The 20,683-nt window shown below is 42.5% G+C and overlaps 4 protein-coding genes and 1 non-coding gene across 10 annotated transcripts in view; 3 read left to right on the forward strand and 2 right to left on the reverse strand.

Annotated features, from left to right (window-relative positions):
• The window catches only part of lcmt2 (leucine carboxyl methyltransferase 2), a 16,940-nt gene extending 10,183 nt beyond the window's left edge, over window positions 1-6,757 (reverse strand). For both annotated transcript variants that reach the window (XM_019867697.1, XM_019867696.1), the window contains exons 1-12: window positions 6,445-6,757; window positions 6,247-6,371; window positions 5,307-5,388; window positions 5,042-5,225; window positions 4,816-4,972; window positions 4,012-4,201; window positions 2,532-2,639; window positions 1,911-1,998; window positions 1,608-1,826; window positions 1,310-1,540; window positions 1,140-1,237; window positions 442-629 (exon numbers count right to left, since the gene is read on the reverse strand). In XM_019867697.1, coding sequence (XP_019723256.1) covers window positions 442-629; window positions 1,140-1,237; window positions 1,310-1,540; window positions 1,608-1,826; window positions 1,911-1,998; window positions 2,532-2,639; window positions 4,012-4,201; window positions 4,816-4,972; window positions 5,042-5,225; window positions 5,307-5,388; window positions 6,247-6,371; window positions 6,445-6,483 — 1,709 coding nt within the window. In that variant the 5' untranslated portion in view covers window positions 6,484-6,757. The remainder of the gene's footprint in view (window positions 1-441; window positions 630-1,139; window positions 1,238-1,309; window positions 1,541-1,607; window positions 1,827-1,910; window positions 1,999-2,531; window positions 2,640-4,011; window positions 4,202-4,815; window positions 4,973-5,041; window positions 5,226-5,306; window positions 5,389-6,246; window positions 6,372-6,444) is intronic.
• trnar-acg (transfer RNA arginine (anticodon ACG)) lies at window positions 5,928-6,000 on the forward strand. The gene has a single exon. It is a non-coding gene; the product is annotated as a tRNA-Arg (tRNA).
• Window positions 6,758-6,843: 86 nt separating the features above from the next.
• Window positions 6,844-11,862, forward strand: rab5b (RAB5B, member RAS oncogene family). Of its 2 annotated transcripts, none has more exons than XM_019867705.1 (6): window positions 6,844-6,940; window positions 8,487-8,746; window positions 8,829-8,980; window positions 9,626-9,748; window positions 10,689-10,782; window positions 11,043-11,862. In XM_019867705.1, exons 2-6 carry the CDS (start codon window positions 8,581-8,583, stop codon window positions 11,156-11,158), a joined length of 651 nt encoding a protein of 216 aa, XP_019723264.1. In that variant the 5' UTR covers window positions 6,844-6,940; window positions 8,487-8,580; the 3' UTR covers window positions 11,159-11,862. The 2 variants fall into 2 exon arrangements, with proteins under 2 accessions (XP_019723264.1, XP_019723266.1); XM_019867707.1 differs by having other exon boundaries at window positions 6,851-6,940; window positions 8,492-8,746.
• Window positions 11,863-12,307: 445 nt separating this feature from the next.
• On the reverse strand, window positions 12,308-17,378 carry dbr1 (debranching RNA lariats 1). Of its 2 annotated transcripts, none has more exons than XM_019867703.1 (9): window positions 17,211-17,378; window positions 16,687-16,885; window positions 16,488-16,612; window positions 15,960-16,040; window positions 15,796-15,881; window positions 14,229-14,453; window positions 14,068-14,145; window positions 13,850-13,995; window positions 12,308-13,198 (listed from the first exon to the last, which is right to left on the reverse strand). In XM_019867703.1, the coding sequence occupies exons 2-9, from the start codon at window positions 16,881-16,883 to the stop codon at window positions 12,508-12,510; spliced, it is 1,629 nt and encodes a 542-aa protein (XP_019723262.1). In that variant the 5' UTR covers window positions 16,884-16,885; window positions 17,211-17,378; the 3' UTR covers window positions 12,308-12,507. The 2 variants fall into 2 exon arrangements, with proteins under 2 accessions (XP_019723262.1, XP_019723263.1); XM_019867704.1 differs by having other exon boundaries at window positions 16,687-16,929; window positions 17,207-17,378.
• Window positions 17,379-17,569: 191 nt separating this feature from the next.
• armc8 (armadillo repeat containing 8) overlaps window positions 17,570-20,683 on the forward strand; it is a 15,291-nt gene continuing 12,177 nt past the window's right edge. The window contains exons 1-3 of one of the 3 annotated variants that reach the window (XM_019867698.1): window positions 17,570-17,863; window positions 18,836-18,912; window positions 20,078-20,149. In XM_019867698.1, coding sequence (XP_019723257.1) covers window positions 17,819-17,863; window positions 18,836-18,912; window positions 20,078-20,149 — 194 coding nt within the window. In that variant the 5' untranslated portion in view covers window positions 17,570-17,818. Of the gene's footprint in view, window positions 17,864-18,058; window positions 18,164-18,835; window positions 18,913-19,239; window positions 19,429-20,077; window positions 20,150-20,683 lie in introns of those variants that run through there. The other 2 variants (XM_019867700.1, XM_019867699.1) reach the window with 2 other exon arrangements.

Here is a 20,683-nt window from a genome sequence, read left to right on the forward strand (position 1 = left end):
GAGAGAGAATAGTGGGGTGGGGCAGGGGAATGGGGTGGCCCGGTGATCCAGTTGAGAGTGCGTCCACCTCATAATGCATAGGTACAGGGTTCAATTCCAGCTCCGGCCTCCCTGTGTGGAGTTTGCACGTTCTCCCCGGGTACTCCGGTTTCCTACCACATTCCAAAAACATGCATGGCAGGCTGATTGAACGTTCTAAATTGTCCCTAGATGTGAGTGTGAGCGTGGATGGTTGTTCGTTTCTGTGTGCCCCGCAATTGGCTGGCAACCGGTTCAGGGTGTCCCCTGCCTACTGCCCGAAGATGGCTGGGATAGGCTCCAGCACCCCCCGTGACCCTTGTGAGGATAAGCGGATTGGAAAATGGATGGATGGATGGAGAAAACTTGATTCTGATGAAAGGAGGCCTATAAGCATACGGTATGTAAGTGTGAGGAACCCACCTGGGACAGGGTGGGGGCTGAACATCGATCCTCTCCCAGCAGAAGCCTCTCTCATTTGGCTTCATCACCATTATGTCCCCCAGCGGCTCTCCCCTTCTTCCGTGCCCTCCGAAAAGCACCAGCCCGCCCTGGTAGGAACATGCTGAATGGGAATGGCGGGCCTCTGGTGCAGCACCCTCTACTGCCACCTAACAAGATTGCATTGCATATTGAAAATAAGTCATGTTCGATTTTGAAATGTTCTAAAAAGATTCACCAATGATTTAAAGCTTGACCAGTGGTTCTTAACCATGTTAGAGGTACCAAACCCAACCAGTTCATATGCACATTCACCGAACCCTTCATTAGTGAAAAATTAAAATATGATTTTTTTTTTTTTTTTACAAATTCAAGACATAAAAAAAACATATTTATTAAAAACTGAAGAAAAGTAAACACCATTAGTATGAAGTATACATTTTTTTTAACTGTGCACAAAATGAAACGTGCCAAGGCAGTCAATCACGTTGCAGGTGAGAAAACTGTAGGAAACCTTCGTGAATGCAGGTCTGGAAGGCATCAATGGTATTTTAAGTAGGGAAAATTGAGTATGAGCTTGGTCAGGAAACAAATTAACTTGAAAATCAAGCTACCGCTGTACTTGACATTTGAAGCATTCAAAAAATAAGCTTGTATTTTGGTAAATCTTCATTGGTTACCTCAGTCCAGTGTTTCTGATCCAGATCCAGGAAATAGCCATCACCCAAAACTGCTTCAGACTCATTTTTTCCACCAAAGATAAATAAGAAGTCTTTTCCTATATAAAAGCAAACAATGAGGTTTTTGGTCTCGTTTAAAAAGTAAACAACAGAAACTGCTCTGAGTTTACCTTTATGACAGACCAGAGTGGCAGAGTGTCTCCATCTAAGTGGTGGATGAGCACCTGTACACGTCATCTCCTCCTCATGAAGTTCCACTATGTCCTCAGGACCAGGTGACCCTTCAAGATGGAGGGAGACTTTGACAAGGCCTCCGATGGGGCTGACCGGGGAGGAGCGTCCTCCGTATATCACAGCGACACCACCCGCAATAGAGGTAATGCTGTGGTAACGGCGGACACCTGGAGGAAAGGAAAGGTTTTGGTTTACCGTATCAACCCAATGAGCCTAAAATTCCGATGAACTCACTCGAACAGGCTGAGGGTGTGACATGGAAGGATCTCCAGCCTTCAAGACCTCGGTGCAGGACTCGACTCGGAGCCCCTCGGCCGGTTCTGCAGGAGCCTCCAGTGAGCAGGATGAGTCCTCCGTCCAACAACGTGGAGGCCATCCCGAAACCCTCCAAGCAAACTGGCTCTGTTTTCACGACGAGGCCAGCGGGGCTCCAAGAAGGGCACTGGAGTGGCACTGAGAGGTAGAACAAAAGCAGTCATGCCACAGAGATTTAAGACAAAAAAACAGGTAAGAGGATTAAGTGAAAGCAATGAGCACCTGACGGATGGACGAGGAGAGACTGCGTTGTGAGAGAACCTCGAGATGCTGTGAGGATGAAGTAGTGCGAGCATTTCTGGTGCCACTCCTGACGAATAGAAAGGATCATCACTGCAACTCATATACCAAACCTATCATGTATTCACAAGGATTCTGAGATATGACATTTCAAAGTTTACCAATGGCTTGTGGCACGAGAAACTAGGGCCGAACAATGAATCGAATTCAACTCAACATCGCGGTTTTTCAAATCGCAAAGGCTGCAATTTGGAATGAAAAAAAAAACTGCTTCATCAACAGTTGCGGAAAATTTGCACGAGTTGACAAATGTGCTCCTACTAACGTTAATATTCTGCTACTTAACATATGGTGCGTTAATTGTACTAGTACCACACAGATGTCAGCTCATGCAGTTTTGTAATATTTGTACATAAATGTCATAGTTCTACTGGTGCACCCACTAATCAAAGTTAAAATGAACTAACTAATCTGATAAACTTAAATTGAAGATTGAATTACGACTGGGCCTGAACCCTGGACAGTATTATTCAGTCAATTGTTGTTTTGTTTTTTTTTGTGTGTTTATTTTGTTTGTTTTTTAATCTCAACACAAAAACTGACCTCATATTCATCAAAAGGCTCCAAATGTTCCACTCGGCATCTCTCGTCATCAGGAATTAACCTGAGGAAGAACTCGTTCATATCCAAACACACACACTGCTCCCATCCCTGAATACAACAAATAAATAAATAAACAAATAAACCCCAGCAATAACACACAGTCATTGAATCAACGGTAATCGACATCAATAAAGAGATTTAAATACCACATTTCCCCAAATAGTGACTTTCCCTCCAACTACAGAACCAAATTCGTTGAAGACAAGAAAAAAAAACATAGTAACTTTCATTACAGTATCTCTGTTAACTAAACGACCTAGCAAAGCACGCGCTGCAAATAAACAAACAATCGCTGTAAAAGAATAAAATAAAAAATAAATAAATCTTATGTGACGATGGAGCTATTAGCAACGATTAGTTTTGTTGCAGACTATGACATGTTATCATGCCACAATGTTGTATGTGTCCATGTTTACAGGATGTTTTTCCGAAATATTTGCTTTTATTTTGTTTTAAACTCCACGAAACGACCTAGCAAAGCACGTGCTGCAAACAAACAAACAATCGCTGTAAAAAAATAAAATAAAAAAATAAATAAATCTTATGTGACTATGGAGCGATTAGCAACGATTAGTTTTGTTGCAGACTATGACATGTTATCGTGCCACAATGTTGTATGTGTCCATGTTTACAGGATGTTTTTCCGAAATATTTGCTTTTATTTTGTTTTAAACTCCACTTTCACTTGACCTACACTTAACTTAAATGGTACATTCGCTTATGAGTCCCTCAGCTCACAAGTCTTTCAAGGATATGAGCACTCACCTGGTCAATTTTTGCTATTTTTGTTGTGAGTTAAAGTGTTCAAGACACACTTTCGCTCGAGGGAATTAAAAAAAAAAGAAAAACAAATCCAGCAATTAAGGTCATGCAATGCCATTGCAAACCAGCAAGGAGCGTGACAGCCACTCGCCAATGGACTCTCAGCCGTGTAGTGAATTGGACCAACGGTCAAACAGAGAAATACAAAACGAAAACACTCACAAGGAGCTGCAGTTGGCAACAACTCACACCCTGACACTCAGACACAAACTAAAAGGCCAACCCCAGTCTGGTTCTTGGATGTCACTCGGTTGGCCATGCCTCTTAAAGGCACACAACACACCAACACACAAATACAACTATACAGTTACATTTTATACAACTGGAACCAGTGTGGTTCTTCACATTCTCCTTACAACTATATTTGGTGTTTTGGTGGCATTTAGTAGGTGATGTAGTTAAGAGATTGGTCACAAAATGAATTTAACTCATAAGTCAAACTACCACTATATCCCAGTAATATTGTTGAATAGTGGTCAAAAAGAAAGTTTGCAACAGATGCCTCCATCCATCTGCATTTGAGTCAATAAATGTGTCAATGCTGCCATTTTTCAGGGGAATATGGTAATTAAGCTATCGCAATTTCGCAAATACTGGCCTTGTCAAGGAATCTCTGCCTTTGTGCATCGGTGTCGGGATATTGTCGGAGCGCGTGCAAAGTGGAATTCAGTTTCAGGAAATGCTCCTGCATGATGCGACCAAATGGATCTTGGGGATGGATCTGCTCGTACATGACAAAGAGAGACTGGGGCAAGAGCCTCGCTGCCCATTTGATGATGTCATCTGACCTGGAGGAACATAATGTTCATGAATTACGATGGCCACAAATGGACGTCAAAAGTATGACGCTATGACTGGGTCTTCTTTTGAGCCCTGAGGAATAACCCTTAGGCCAAAAATTGTTCCTGAAGTCCAAACAGAAGTTAGCACATTTGAACCATGCAAACTAAGAATATTTTGAAGACCTGCATTTCCATTGAAAGTTCCTGGATCTTTTTTCACTTTCCATTCAGATAGGTTCAGTAATGCAAACCCATACTTGGGCTTCTCTCAAGTCTTACTAAATGTATACAAGAATTCCTGCAAGTCAAACACATATTGGTCCACATGGAGTTCTTACCTCCAGGCTAAAGTTGCCGTACGATTGTCTGAATTTTGTTCCAGGGTTATTTATCAGGGTCAATACAAGAGGGTTAATTTTGAGAGGTTCAGAATAATTTAAAGCGGGAACTCCATGACAGAACTTTTGCCTGATTGGAAGCTTTTAGTTCTTGGAACCAAAAGCACCACAAACTAAAATTCCATGGACCTTTAGTTGCAAATGCAGCTAACAGATCTCCAAAAAGTTCCTAGCTCTGGGGTAAAGTTCTCAAAATCAAAATGCATTATTTGTGATGTTCACCATTGTGTTTCCATGTAGGTCAGCACCACTTCGGAAAGAATCAGAGTGGGGGCAGTTGGATCCAGTCCCGCCTTTACCAGAGCTTCTTCTACATGGGATTCATGTCTCACATCCACCCCTAGCAGGAAGTATTGACTGCTAGAGACGTACACAGGCCCTACGGACACATATGATCAGCTGTCTAGCAAACGATATATAACGTTCCTAGATCAATGTAGTATTTCACCTGTCAAACAAAGAGAATGCTGGGAGTCCAACATTTCCGACAACGACACACTTGATTGAATCAGAGCCGCCTTCCGCCGGGTCACCTCTGGAAAGTCTACTTCAAACACAACGGCCTTGTTGAGTGCCGCGTCGCCATAAAGACGGAAATACAGCGAGTCGAACCCGGCACCCAGGGACAGAATCTACAAAAGATAGAAAAGTAGAAGCTGTTATTATGTGACGACCTAAAACAACTTGATGGATTTAAGGAACAGTTAACTCACTTGTCTCTTGGCGCAATGTTGTGTGACTTGCAGGAAGGCGCGCACACAGTGGTCCACTGCTCTCCAGCGCACATAGTAGCCCCTAAATAATATGTAGGTGGACATCGAATGTTTTAGTTTTAGCATGTGTTGCAAGAATGTTAATAATCATGATATTGTTGACAGATGGGATTGTTTAATACTAATGTTATGACACGGTGTTAAACATTCTTTTTTATTAAACATATCACTGGCGTTGGGCGGAATCCTCACAACTCCTAAACAATCACTTTTCAGTGAACCTCCCCCCAAAATGTATCAACATTGTGTCTATAAAAAGAGACCGCCAGTTTCAACACTTTGGACTGGTCAATATTTTGTAAAAAAATAGGAGACCCATGAAAAGTAAGTGAAAAAAAAAGCAAAGCACCTTTTACAGCTCTTCAATATCACCTTAGAACTCTTTCATCCACTGAACTTTTAAGTCCAAAGATAGTTTCTGCTTTTATCACATTTGAAGAACTTCAAGCTGATGTCCATATTAAAATGAATCACAGTGATAAAAAAAGAAAAAAAAAGAAATAGGATTTAGCCTGACATTCCAAGCCCAGTTGTTTGGAATGACGGCCATCCTTTACACACGGGCTAGTGGCGCAATGGATAACGCGTCTGACTACGGATCAGAAGATTCTAGGTTCGACTCCTGGCTAGCTCGGTCACTTTTTTATCCCCTTTTCCTGCACGGGATCCAGCATCAATGTGATAATCTTTCCACAATGTGCTAATATGTCCTTATTGGGAAGTTATTCCAACTGCCTTACCGTGCACATTTCGCATTATTCCAAGCATGTGACGTGGCATCACATGTTGGCACATTCATTCATTCGTTCGGCCAGTTTTGTCCGCGCCTTAGTGAATGTATTGTGTGTTGTCTGACAAGAACAGCAGCTCTGTGTGCGACCTGTTGATGAGTGGAGATCTCCTCGCCACTTTGCACACGAAGTGTTGCAGGAAGCAATCGTGGAAGTAACCCTGAGCTGCAGCAGACACTTTACTCACGACGCTGCTGTCATTGGTCCCTTGCACCTGAGGAGACCAAGAAGAATTTGAAGACATCTTAACAACTACGTCAGTGTAAGTCCCATGTAAAGACCCTCACCGCTGTGTCCGAACTCTTCTGCTTCTTTCCGTTCGTCATGCCTTCACTTATACCTCACGTTCATTTAAAATACTATAACGTACACGTTACCGTGTTATACTATTTTGGATGAGTGGCAAAAGAGTTCAAACCATCGCTCACTCGGGCTCGTTGCTATAAGCGCCCCCGAGAGGCCTGGAGGACGGACGCCTCAAGCGGTGACACCGCAAGAATAATAAACTGGTCGTTAAATAATTATACACCGCTTGACGCCCCCGCCTCCCACCTACCACCAGCACTCAATTTGTCTTAAAAAAAGTCCTACTGCCTGGCAATTCCTATTTTTTTCTTGTGACAGTACGTAAATGCATATTTTCGTCATGTATCTCGGGCATTCTTGACAATGCTGCAGACAGCTAGTGCGCATGTGCTGTTTTCCCAACAGGAAGCGTTTGGCTTCAGCCAGCTGATGTTTCTACATTGAAGTCTACAGTCAGGGGAAGCGATACTATTTCGGGTGAGTGTATATGGGCCTCCTCTCACAGTCTCGATAGTAAGATCCAGACGAGAAAAACGTCAATGTGTTATGACATTGCTGTCGAATACTTGAGCTCTTCATCATTTTAGCTGCTTTCAGGCGTCCAAGCTGAAGTGGACGTGCAGACTGCAGCGGTGTCATGCTAGCGACCAAAACAAACGATAACATCTGACGGAGGTCACCACGGGAATAAACAAGGAAGCAAATGATATGTTGGCCTTCAGGGTGTATTATTCGATATGACAATGCTGCGTTGATATGTGCTCGGTTTTGCTCTCAAAGACACGAAGAACATCTTTAATAGTCTATTTGTATTGTGTGGAATTGCCACGTTATTAAATGTTTTCAGACGTTCGTCAAATAAGATTCACCCACACAGTTACGCAAAGTGATACATTTACATTGTAAATGTTCGAGGTCGCGGGCGACCCTTGTGAGGATAAACGGATTGGAAAACGGATTATTCCATCCATGATTCAATTTATTATATATTTCTCAACCGTACAGAGATGATTGCTATTGAATGAAATATATTCACGTATATAACATGCTGTACATATACTGTAACTGGAAAAAAGAAACAAAATAAACAATTAATGGTACAGAAATATTTTAAGAAGAAATAACTAAACACAAAATCCTATATTTTTTCTTTTAATTTTACCAAAGCTGATTTGTTTGCATGTTCTCCCCGGGCTTGCATGGGTTTTCTCTGGGTATTCCGGTTTCCTCCCACATTCCAAAAACATGCATGGTAGGCTGATTGAACACTCTAAATTGTCCCTAGGTGTGAGCGTGGATGGTTGTTCGTCTGTGTGTGCCATGCAATTTGCTGGCAACCGGTTTCTGCTGCCCGAATACGGCTGGGATAGGCTCCAGCACGCACCGCAACCCTTGTGAGGATAAAGCGGATCATAAAATGGATGGATGGATGATTTGTTCATTTACGAATAAATGTTGAATGAACCACACACACAGAATAATCCCAACTGACCAAAATTGCATCCTAAATTGTTTCGTTTTTTTCATGAAATTGTATTCATTTTATTCAATTTAGTACCGTTTCTCTCTGCTATGCTCCTTCCAATACATGTTTGTGGATTTTTTGTCACATCTCCTTTAAGCCTGTACTATATATGTTGCCTTGTCATTCTAATTTGCCAAGGGCCTTTCAGTCGTGCTAGTCGTTAAAACTTCAACTGTTTTGGCAATCAGGCCAGCCTTTCCGAACGGCCTTACCTGGCCTGAGGCCAGTGGCCTACAGTAGTCAAGGGCCTATCAGAATTTTAAAAATTAATGAATCCCAATTTGTTGATTTTTCCAGTCGATCACTTTGCAAGCCGAAATAGAGGTTTTACAGCAGCAAAGTGAAGTGTGTGCTGCTCCCGGTACACAGAAATGACAATATGAAAGTAAAATATCCACAAACTATCAACCTACCGTACGTACATTTTGACACTGAGACTGAGCAGGCCCTTTATTGACTTTAAGTCAATGTAATTTACTCCAACACCTCCTCTCACAGCGCAGACGGCACATCATCAGCAAGACTCGACCGCAGAGGTTGGAGGCAGAGCAAAAAGCGACCTTCCCCCAACGGCACCCTCACACGGGTCGCTATGAGTTCCAGAGGGAGTGGCAGCCGCTCCAACGGCGCGCTGCCGCAGACCAAGATCTGCCAGTTCAAGCTTGTGTTGCTGGGCGACATGGCAGTAGGCAAGTCTAGCCTGGTGCTGCGCTTCGTCAAGGGACAGTTTGACGAGTTTCAGGAGACCACCATCGGAGGTGAGGGCTGCGGGGAACATGATGAAAATATGTCTGTGCGTGTTTCACATTTGAGAGTCAAATCGATATTTGTATGTCACAGCTGCCTTCCTGGCCCAGTCAGTGTGTTTAGATGACACCACTGTCAAGTTTGAGATCTGGGACACAGCAGGGCAGGAGCGTTACCACAGCCTGGCGCCCATGTATTACCGAGGAGCTCAGGCTGCCATCGTAGTTTTTGACATCACCAAGCCGGTACGCAACGCAACACACATGCGCGCACACACATGCGCGCACACACACACACACACACACACACACACACACACACACACACACCACACATATTGATTCTGTTGATACAAGAACATTCAGGGTCAAAGACAATCCATTTTGGATCACTGGTCAACCTCTAATTTGGTCAAATTTAAAAATATATGAAATACAATAAACCTTCACTAATAGTAAGACATAGGGACCAAACCCTGCCACCAAGAGTGGAAATCCGCAAGTAATTAATGCCCAGCCATGAATGTTAGCAATTGCCAATCGATCCCAGAAGTTAGGGGTGAAGCTGTTTTTTTTTTTTTTGTTGTTGTTTTTTTCTATTTGAAAATGAAGCTCCTCCCCTCGTTTCAAAATAATTCCTCAGTCCTGAGATCCTAAAAGATGATGCTCACTAAAGCAATATTGAACAAATCCGCGAACCGGGCAATTTGTGAATGCCTGACCGATAATATGTAGGGGTTCCCGATCATGATAATGGAATAATCTCATACGGTGGTTAAACTTTGACCTTCATAAAACCTTTTCTTAAGTGTTCAGAAAGTGACATCAGTCTGTGTCTGTGTGTACGCTTGTGTGTGCTTGTGCGTGTGTTTTATGTTGATGTGCACACAGGACACCTTTGAGAGGGCCAAGGCTTGGGTGAAGGAGCTGCAGAGGCAGGCCAGTCCCAATATTGTCATTGCTTTAGCAGGCAACAAGGCAGACCTGGCCGAGAAGAGACTCGTAGAGTATGAGGTAAGCCCCCCAGCCGCCCTCGCTCAAAAAATAAAAACGTAAAATGGCAATAGTACAATAATAGCTTTCAAAATTGAACACATTATCTTTCTAAAGGCAAAATATTGATACACCTCTTGTTGTACTGGATTTCGTTGATTGTGCATGAGCATCCCGCTACAGATTTAAATCAGTAAGTGGCACTGCAATAACATAAAAAAAAATACTTCAGTTACGGTATACTATACGGTCACTTCATAAGTTAGATTTCTTTCTTACACATTGACAAAACATAAATAAAACTCTGTTGACATCTGCATTGAAATATAGTGGAACCTCAATATTGGAACATCGTCCTTAACTCCCAAGATGTTCTATTTTCAAAAACAGTTTTCACCATTGGAAGTAATATAAAGTAAATTCATCTCTTCCACGTTGATACTGTCACCATTGTAAAACCTTTATTCTACAGAATAGACTATTTTCCAAGTGAAATGTTAACATTACTGTCGTACGTATAAAAAAAAAAAAAAAACAAGTTATCCACTGTGGAAGAAAACAAGAATGAATTAAAACTACTCGTCGTTTGATGAAACCAGACAGACACGAAATGGAGAGGCAAGAAGTGACTCTGTATTATTGGAATAAATTAAATGAATTGTATTTCCCGTATTGTAATGAGCAAATCAACAATGTCCTATATTGTAGTGAGTTCCATTTCTGGTTCAGTTGTCCAATTAATGGTACCCCTCTGTGGTGTAATCACAAAAAAGCAATCAAGTTAACTTTGAAAGTTAAAGAGCTGGAAGCTCACCAAAACGTATTTGCTGACATCACACATGATAACTGTTCCAACTCCCAAGTTTCGCTCTTGTATTTTACTCACAATTTTTAGTTGAGTTCCAAATTCATTCAACTTGGTAATGCTTTTGTCCTAACCTGTTGCTTTTGGCCGGCGAAGGAAGCACAGACGTACGCTGATGACACGGGTCTGCTCTTTATGGAAACTTCAGCCAAGACGGCCATGAACGTCAACGAGCTTTTCCTGGCCATTGGTGAGTTACTGTTCATGTCACTCAAACTCCTCTGTAGTCCACAAAATTTAATATCCAGTATTCTATTATTTGTTCCTCTCATTTCAAAGTCATGACTTTATGTGAGAGTCAAGTCTTGAATTGCATTATGTTCATTTTGATTCACCGTTGCCAAAACAATTGTGACTTGTAGATGTCTTCTAAGTTTAACAGATTACCTTTGCCCTTACAACAACTGATTGGAGAGATCAACGTCTGTGTGAATACTTGTGTTTCTGCAGCCAAAAAGATGCCAAAAACAGACACCCAAAACCCAACACACGCAGCACGACATCGAGGGGTCAACCTTCAGGACCCCGACGCCCATTCCACCAGGGCTTGCTGCGGCGGGAACTAGATCACGCACATCCCCTTCATGCACTACCACGTGAACTCCCACTACCGCAGTCCTGTCCCAAAACGTATCCCTCCTTGCCTCAGCCAACCATCTTGAACGATCATCCTCATTGTGAATCAAGCCAGCTGAGAAGAGGAAAAGGAGCAACAAAAGGGAGGACACAAATTACGTATATTCTGCCTTGCATCATTTCAGTTTGACTCTTGTCTGATAACCTACACTTGTACAAAGCCAACAAGCAACAAAGGAAGCAATATGATGAGGTAAAATAAAAGAGGCTGAATCTGCTTCACATGCTTCATCTGTCTGGTCCTGTGGGTGTGAAAACTGACCAACACAATTTATATGTGTGTATGTTTTTCATGTTTGAGTCAGGAGTAGTCCATACATGTCCTGCGCTACAAAGAAAAATACATGGAAGTGTATTTTTCCAACAATAAAGGCATGAGCCAAAATACATATGCTGACATAAAACCCCATATTTACTCATAATCACAATACACAAATAATGTGCGCAGCGAGAGCACAGGGAGTATTGATTCCTGACGCAAGACATTATGAGTTTTGTCAGTGGATAATGGAATGAAAAATGAAGAAACGGTGAAAAGAATTTATTGTTGAATGGGTTGGAGTAGTTGTATGTTTGAATCTTATGAGTTGTGGAAAGTGAGAAAAAAATGTAATAAAATCATTCACAATCATTACCCGTGCTAAATTTAAATTGCTGTCAAATCTGAATCAAACGTGGATTGAACACGACAGCTGCAAACAGAAAAATGTGTTTGCAAATTTCACTTGTTTTTTTTTTAGATTTGTGCCCACCATAAATGATCATTTCTCAAATTGTTGTAAATGTGGCTTCTCTCATCAAAACTTGAATGGGAGCATTCTTGAAAGAATAATCAAAAATAAATGGATTGAAAAATGGTAGTGAGGAATGTTATTTTCAACTCCCAATTTGTTTTTCAATTTGGATTTGTTCATTTGAATAAATTGAACTTGACTTGTGTTTGCAGTGCTTTATGCTGTCTGCTTGAAAACACATTCAAATCATTAAAACGGTATGAATGTGTAAATGGTTTGGGAATTCATGAGAATGGAAATAAGACATTGACACTTACTGTTGAGATTGGACAATGATTTTTTTTTTTTTTGAAAGGACAATTTAATTTTACAACCAATGACAATTTCTGCTGTCTTGAAATCACAATTAGAAAAAATAAGAAATTCTAACAATTAAAAAAATTAAAATCTGTTTTTAAAAAAAGGAAAACATGATTGTCCTTGTTTTCTCTCCATTAAAAAGTCAGGGAAATAATACATTTAAAAAAAAAAACGGTTTTTTTCAGTTATTCATCATAATCATCCTCTACTGTGGCATAGATTAATTGATTCCTGCGTTTGATACGAGGTGTGATGGTCCGGTTTCCTGTATCACCATCATCGCTGGTCCGTTTGAGGAAGCGCTCACCCTCCACCCCCGTGTCATCTGGAGGAAGACGAGGGATGGCTGGTGTGGAGTGGCAAGGGGGAGGCAGGTCCATGAGGGGCAACATGGTAATGGGCGACACTTGGGATTTGGGCGGGGGCAGGACCAAGCCAGCAGGTGTGTGGGTGTCCCCCCCGCGCGGTTTTGGATCAGTGCTGCTTTTGGACTCTTCCTCACCTTCCTCTTCCTCCCACTCGTCCTCTATGGTGATCTCATCAGGATTGAAGGAATGGGACGTTCCCAAATTGTCAGTTGGGTACTCGCTGGGCTCGTCACCGCTCTGAGTGTCGTCTTCCTCCTCGATGCGGCCGTCCTGAGTCCTGCTTGTGTCGGCGGCCTGGCCCGCTTTGGTATAGAGGTCCGTAAGGCCCAGGGTGGCGCATAGTTCTGTGGTCTGGGGGTTGGCGCGGTAGCTGGGTGCGACGTGGTACTGGGGGCTACTTGGGTCGTAGGGCGACACGGTGCGACTGAAGTTGGCCGGGATAGCGAGCTCGCCATTGAGCTGCTCCACCACCTTCAGCAGTGCATCTTCAGGAACCGTAAAGTCCCAACTGATGAATGACGAAACCCAGATGATATGAAAACAGTTTTCTTCAGGATTGTGGATTATAACAAGGAGGAAACAATACTAGGATATACCGGTCGTGAATGGTGACTGAATGGCCACAACATTGGGTACAGGTGCACAATCAAATGAGATAGGATTTTTAAAAAACTGTCAGAATTGATTTCGTAATCCAAGAGGTCCTCGAGAGTCTTGACATACGACAATACAAGGTTACAAAAGTTTCCTGATTGGCGTAAGACTGACGTCAAGAAGCAAAAGAAGATAAAGTCAGGTACTGCCATACAAAATGTTTTCATTTGACTGTTTTATATTTATGTCCTCTTAGTATTTTTCAAACAAATATTTACGGACATGACTTAACTGCTACATTAGCAGAGCAAAGTGTTCCAATTTATGCAATATTTTGGGTAACGTGACCGTTGACATTATGACTTGTCATGTACATTTTAATAACTTTAAAAATGATTTTAAAAACAATATTGCTGGCCACCTTGTTCGCTCTTATGCATTTTCTTCCAAGCTAAACTAATTCATTAATTACAACCAATCAAGCCACACGTAAAATTAATGAGGCCTTCCTTTAAGAAGAAATGTACAGTAAATTATATAGTGAAGACCTATTCATAATGTGTACCGTTCATGCAGGCCGTTATTCTCTGGAGGGTTCCAGGGATGAGGGGTGGTCCTCTGCAGATCATTGGTGGCCTTCAGGATGGCGAGCCACTCGGGGTCGTATTCCAGATCGTCTGATGAACCAGCCCTTTCCGGTATGTCCACGATCTACAACAGAGGCGCCCGCGTCAATTTCGAGCTGCTGTCTGTTTACAGACACATTATGCAAGCTTCCCTTACCTGCAAGAATTCCCGATAGGGCAGACATTTATCCAGCGACAGGAATTTGGTGACTCGCGGGGCAGCGTTGGATTTAGGCTTTAACCATGTCAGAAAGATATTGCATGAAAAAGAATGTTGACAACATATTTAAGCAGTTGGGGGTTAGCCGTCAGTCTTACAGGATGCTGCTTCAGAGCAGCGAATTTGACGTGAAGATGCGCCGAAAACCAGTAGTTAGGCTGGAGGTGTTCCAGGAGCTCGGCAGCGGCGGGACTCCCAAGAGAGTTCGACTCTACTTCTTGCCGCAGAAACTTCTTCTTCCGCAGCAGCTCCTCTGTGGGCCCGTGATGATAGATACCCCGAGGCCAGTCGTGGCTCAGGAAAATGTCGACAGGCATCCGGATCTGATTGGAATTTGGGAATGGACATTATGCTTTGAATTACTTTTTTCAATGACGTGTGTATTTGAAAGCTTCCCAAAGTTAGGCTTTCCGCAATCAGGATTTTTGGGGGTCGATCAGCAGTTTTGAGGAAAAAAAAACAAACAAACAAAAATAATTAAAAAACGGGGATGTGTCCTTGCTCCCACCCTTTTTGTTATCTTCTTTGCCCTGCTTCTAAAGCATGCTTTTGGAACTGCAACCGAATAAGTGCACTTACAAACCAGACCTGACGGTCGACTTTTCCCAGGCCTGCAATGACTTTGTACTGACCGTCAGCCTCAAAAAGACCAAACTGCTGAGCCAGGATGTGGACACTGTACCAGCCATCTGACAAGTACCAACTCAAAGTTGTACACCAGTTCAAATACCTGGGATCCGGCATTAGCAATAACCTGTCTCTTGATGGCAAGATCAACAAGCGCAACGGCAAGGCTGCCACAACCCTAAGACGCCTTACCACCTGCGTCTGGGAGAACCCAAAGCTGACTACTCCAATGAAGATGGCAATGTATAACGCCTGTATCGTCAGCACTCTCTCCTCTAGAGCAGTTAAGCATGGACAACATACTCCAAACGGGAGCGCAAATTGAATAGCGCTGTCTTCGCCGCATCCTTGGTTGGCATCAATTGGAGTGATAAGATTGCCAACACCCGGGTTTGTGGATGTGCAGGTCTGCCCACCATGTTCATGCTGCTCATGCAACACAGGCTGCGATGGCTTGGCCATGTGCGAAGGATTGAGGATGGACGCATTCCTAATGAACTTGCCTCAGGAAAGAGAACTATTGGCCGCCCCCAATTGCGCTTCAAAGATATCTGCAAGCCCTGGACATGAACACACAGAGCTAGGAAGATGTAGCATCTGACTGCAACAGATGGCACAGTGTTTTCCGCAGACAGCTGAAGTCTGGCGTAAAAAAAAAATAAAAAATCCAGACCACATCCAATGAAAAGAGTGCAGCCCAGCCGTCACTCCAACTAGCCGCATCTGCAACAGTTGCTCCTGAGACTGACACTCCCCCATTGGACTCACCAACCATGCTGCCGGTAAACTGAATGCTGACTCTCGATAAACTAATGTAATATCCATAGTCGACAACAACCGAAGGAGGCCTGAAGAAGAATGTTATTGGGACACAATTATATTGACATATAAGTGTCGACCTAATTGCGAAAGTTTTGGTTTGTGTTATGTCAAAAACCAGAATCTTCAATAAAATCAATAATGACTCCAAAAATCCGATGTATTGCTACATTTCTACATTGTGAAAAGGAGCAGCCTGGCTGAATGTTTGAAGATTACCTGCTTTAGTTTAAACACCTCAATATTTCGCACATGATAGACACTTCTCAGGGTTTCGGGGTTGTACGGCGGGAATTCATAGTGACCTGCAAGAGCCCAACACAACCAATGAAGACAGTGCTTTATGGTGTACAGTACAGTGTCCAGTTTAATAGTGAACATACCTCTTCGGTAGTCATGTGACTTGAAAATGCCAGAAATGCCGCCAATTCGGATCCCTTTGTAGCGAACGACCCCAGCGTAACCTGCAGAGGAAGTTGGACAATTCTGATTACCTTGTCTTTAAAAGATTTTCCTGAACAATGATCATGTGGCGTGTCGGCGGTGTCAAAAGTGAATTTTTCCTCCCCCATCTGCTAAGAAAATGGTTGGGGCAGGCAACTGTAAATGTTAAACTTGTTCAATAGTTACATTTGCAAATCCTTATTTGTGTGATAGACAACGTGCTCAGCTGAGCCACGGGCTCTGCGATTATGATGTGAATGGAACGGAAGCCAGTTAGGGAAAAACCTGAAGCTCACACTATTGTCAGATACAAATGGAGACATAGAAACTTTGTTTCTATGTCTGTATGTATGCATGTATACATGTTTGTACGTAAGCAAAAAAAACAACAAAAAAACAAAACACATTCAATTACAAAGTACTTTTTATAGATAAAGTGACATTGTGTATTGTCAGACAGTCCATACCCAAATAATATATATTGGGAGCTACCCAGCCTCCATAAGAAAGCTCCTGCAGGTGATTGGAGGCCTCGTGGTTACCGCCGATGAAAATGGTAAGAATTGGAGCCTTCTTTTCACCAGAATAGTACCTGTAATAAAGATTTTGCTGAAAAAATAGGCCCACTTGAGACCTGCAAAAAAAATAATGTAAAGGGGCACTGACTTGTAAAAGGTTTGCATGGTTCGATATTTGGCAGGAACCGCCATGCACTTGAGGTCGCCTTCATTGCGCACAGCTTGGAAGTCACCGCAGCAAAGCAGCAGGTCCACTTTGACGCCTTCCTTCTTCTCCAGGTAGGCGATGGTCTCGTAGATCTTGTCCAGCTCGCCATGGCAACAGCCCTCCACTGCAATCTTCATGGCTGCAACCAGCAGAGGCGATCTTGGTTCAGTCTCAACTCCTTTGCTACCAAATTAAAGGCAACATTACAACGATATGTTACAATTTTTAGCACAAAGGTCAAAACCCTCTATCAGTAAATATATTAAGTATACACAGCAAATAAATATAATGCAAACGGGATCTAATAAATATTGTCTTCACATTGCTACGAAAAGGCCCAATAACAGCGCAGTGTGTTTGGTGTTATTGCTCATTTCGAGTCGATATCGCCCTTCATCAGCACATTGGCGAAGAACACGCGCTATTTACCCGATTGTTCTTTTAAGCAACAAAAATTGACTTACAGAGACGTAAGGGCGGACGGGGGGTAAGTAGGACGCTGAGTCGCTTTTACACGCCGTAAGGCCCGCGAATCATGATGAAAAAGTACATATTTTGCTGGAAAACTGTTCACGTATGCAACGAAATTTCCCACCCTGCGTTTACATAACACTGCGCATGCGCAGGGGCCTACAATTTTGGTCACCAGCAGCAGATTCAATACTTATTCATAGAAGCTATTATGGACTTTCAAAAAGTACTCCATTTATGCGCGCAAATTATTTAGATGCAATTTTCATGCGTGTTTTTCTATGTTCTCTGTTCTGTTGGGCAGTTTAATGTGACGAATCTACTTCATGATAACCAAATACGTCACGCTTATGTTTACTTGACGGACACATCCACTGCCTGCCTGTCAGACTACACGCCAAGTTAGCGGTGTTACTTTGAAGCTCGCAATTACATTTGTGTCCACAGGGGGATACACCTCACATTTAAAAAAAATAAACGCAAACTAAGACGTGATTGATTTAACTGCATTTCTTTTTTAAGAGGCCGCCTAAAGCTAGTCTGGGGGTGGGGTGTCTGCAAAGTGTTGCGCCGATTGGGGCGCTCGATCAGGGGACGAGAGATGGCGTGTTTGTTGGAGGCCCCTCTCCGCATCAGTGTGCTGTCTGTGAGTGTCACTCTTATCGATGAACGTAGTTTTCATTTCCACTGTGTTTTCTTCTCACGCTTCATGTTGTATTTTTTGAAGCTCAACGAGTTGACATTAATACGCTGTTGTCAAAGTAGAACGACGTGCATGTACCCCGTTAGCACAAAGGCTAAGTCAATGGCTCTGCAACATGTAGCGATGTTAGCGGGTCCGCCTACTGTAGTGCTTACCAGAAAGTGAGCACTCGTTTTTCTTCATATTGCTCACACGGACAGGCGGGGACGTTGGGAACTCGTGAAGTCAGAACGACGATGAACGGTCTTCTCTTACTGTAGGCTAATATGTGAAACGAAACGAGCGGTTGACGAGCTGTCAGTGTAACCCGGAATGAGTTAGCAGCTAACTGCTACGAGTTGTCATAACAGTTCATATTGAACAGTAATTTACGCATTGCACGAATACGATCTGTATCCCTTCACGTAACCACAGCCCAACTCATGCGAAAGATAACTAATTCTATATGTTTATGAAACGCAATATTACCAGGTGACAGGTGGTCCTTTCTATGCTAGCCCATTGCAAGCTTAGTTGGACTTTAGTTGCCTCCAACCAGTTTGCCCAAACCTCAAAATAACGCTTATGAATCATTATTAATGCAAAGGAGCTGAGATCAGTGATTGCCAGATCGTACTCGTTGAACTAACGCTGCACTTGGCGCCGTGACGAGTTCACACGTCGTGTGGATCGTTCTGGCTGTCACTGACAAATAGTACATTTTCAGAGAGTGTCACATGTAGCTGCTAGGTGCATTTACTAGAGCTGTTGAAGGAGGGGATGGCAACTTAAGTGGTGTGGTTCATATACGAGAGTATTTTTTTAAAAAAAGTATTAAAAAAAACTCTCTTTGACTTAAATTTTGACGCTAAATTCAGAGAAAAAAAATCCATGCAGCTGTTTGTTACCATCGACTTGTGTTTTGTTGTATTGTAGGAGGTCACTGCCACGAGTCGCCATTATGTGGACCGACTGTTCGACCCAGACCCACAGAAAGTGCTGCAGGGAGTCATGTATGTTCATCTCACATCAACATCAAGTTTTAATTCAAACTATCGGTTTGCACAACTTCAGATAATATTTAAGTTGGCACTAACGTGATTAAAGTTGAAATGACATTGAATGGTCGCTGATGATGTCATTGTGTAGCACTAGAATTACCAAAAATAAATAAAAAAGTCACATTCTTCTTTATTCACCGACAATAGACAACTCTTACACCAAATTTATGTAGAACCTTAGAAGAACAACAGAGGATGGACTTAGGATGGGTTAAATACTCCCCTGTTGATGCTGGATACTTCTAACCGGGGGGAATAAAAAATAACTCTCTCTCTCAGGATGCTTGCCATTGGAACAGCCAAGTTATGATTGCGCGACTTGGCCGAATGGGCAAACCTGTCCTCGTTATGGGCTGACCACACCACAGCGGGTGCATGGTGGACAATGCCATGTTTGCAAATGATCATGGACCTCTTCGTGTGCGGTTGGATAAGGGATTATTCCAACCACCGCTCTCCTTCCTCTTTGTGAGTGAGGGGCGAATGAAAAAAAATTGAAAATACTGCTCAAACCTGGCTTTCTTAACCTCTACTGGATGTCCCTCATTTACCAAAGCAGAGCTTTCAGAAATTCTGAGGATATTTTACATATATTAAGGTGGCAGACCTGTTCAATACAGCGTACTCATCTGTTCCTGAAATCGACACTCCCTCCTTCTCAAGCGAAAAATACACAATTAGCACTAGTTGACATTGCACTCGAAACACTATTAGAGTACTCAAGTCTGTACAACTTGTTTCAAACACAAAGTTACTACCTTTTAAAATTTTGGATTCTCCAGTGCTTACATGATGTTCTCTTTCAGAACAACATTTTGCGTAAGAATTCATTTTCCTGTTTTATTTTTAACCTCTGGAGGTTAGCTCTTGTTACAGCCTCCACTCATCTGTACTTTTCCACCAGCCTCCTGCCATTTGATAGTGTTTGGCCAGCTTGGCGAAAACAGGAAACGTATCTATGATCATACCCATGCAGCAAAACCACGTTGCACAATTGCATTACGTAATATATGTTTTCATACATTTAGCTTGTGTCTTACACAATAACCAAAGACAAATCTCCATTAAAACTATTGTCATTCTTTAATTTCCTTGTGAATTGTGTTTGCCTCTGTAGTGACATGAAGAATGCAGTAATTGGCAACAATAAGCAGAAAGCCAATTTGATCGTCCTGGGAGCTGTGCCAAGGTATGTGTCCCCTTTTCACCTTATCTTTTTTCTCACTCTTCTGTTTTGGAGACATTCTTATTGAAAGGCATAACACCAGCGTCTGATAGATAAACCACAAAGAAAAACAAAGTACAGTGGAACTTTGCTTTAACATATGCATACATGGCAATTTTCCGCGGATCCGCGGAAATCCGCCGTTTTATTTCTTAAATTGATCATTTTTGTGAATCGTCTAAATCCGTTGAGAAAATTTTAGGGGCGGTCAGGTACCTTATTGTCGAGTTTTCACGAGCTCTCCCGAACAGTCTCTCCGTTTTACGTTTGTAAACAGCCCTGCGATTGGACGTGTATGGAAGCTTCAACTAATCAGATCACTGAAGGCATTATTTGTTGCGGAAGTCTTAGCTCGATTATAAACGGCCCAGCGATTGGTTAACTACAAGCGATTGGACCAATCAAATTGCATGTAACATATTGTTTTACCTGATTCATGGCGGCCTGTTCATCTCGCAAATTCATTGTTCTGGGATCGTTTTGAGCGGAATTATGAAA

This window comes from Hippocampus comes, unplaced genomic scaffold (genome assembly GCF_001891065.2).
Source record: "Hippocampus comes isolate QL1 unplaced genomic scaffold, H_comes_QL1_v1.1 scaffold27, whole genome shotgun sequence".
Classification (NCBI taxonomy): Eukaryota; Metazoa; Chordata; class Actinopteri; order Syngnathiformes; family Syngnathidae; genus Hippocampus; species Hippocampus comes.

Excerpts from the sequence above, each read along its gene's own strand:
- rab5b (XM_019867705.1), top strand. The coding sequence starts at position 8,581 with ATGAGTTCCAGAGGGAGTGGCAGCCGCTCCAACGGCGCGCTGCCGCAG. Across the intron at positions 8,747-8,828 it reads TCAGGAGACCACCATCGGAG|CTGCCTTCCTGGCCCAGTCA; the intron begins GTGAGGGCTGCG and ends TGTATGTCACAG. Across the intron at positions 10,783-11,042 it reads CGAGCTTTTCCTGGCCATTG|CCAAAAAGATGCCAAAAACA; the intron begins GTGAGTTACTGT and ends GTGTTTCTGCAG.
- dbr1 (XM_019867703.1), bottom strand. The coding sequence starts at position 16,883 with ATGAAGATTGCAGTGGAGGGCTGTTGCCATGGCGAGCTGGACAAGATC. Across the intron at positions 16,041-16,487 it reads TCCCAATATATATTATTTGG|GTTACGCTGGGGTCGTTCGC; the intron begins GTATGGACTGTC and ends CTTCCTCTGCAG. Across the intron at positions 14,146-14,228 it reads CTGCTCTGAAGCAGCATCCT|CCTAAATCCAACGCTGCCCC; the intron begins GTAAGACTGACG and ends ACATGGTTAAAG.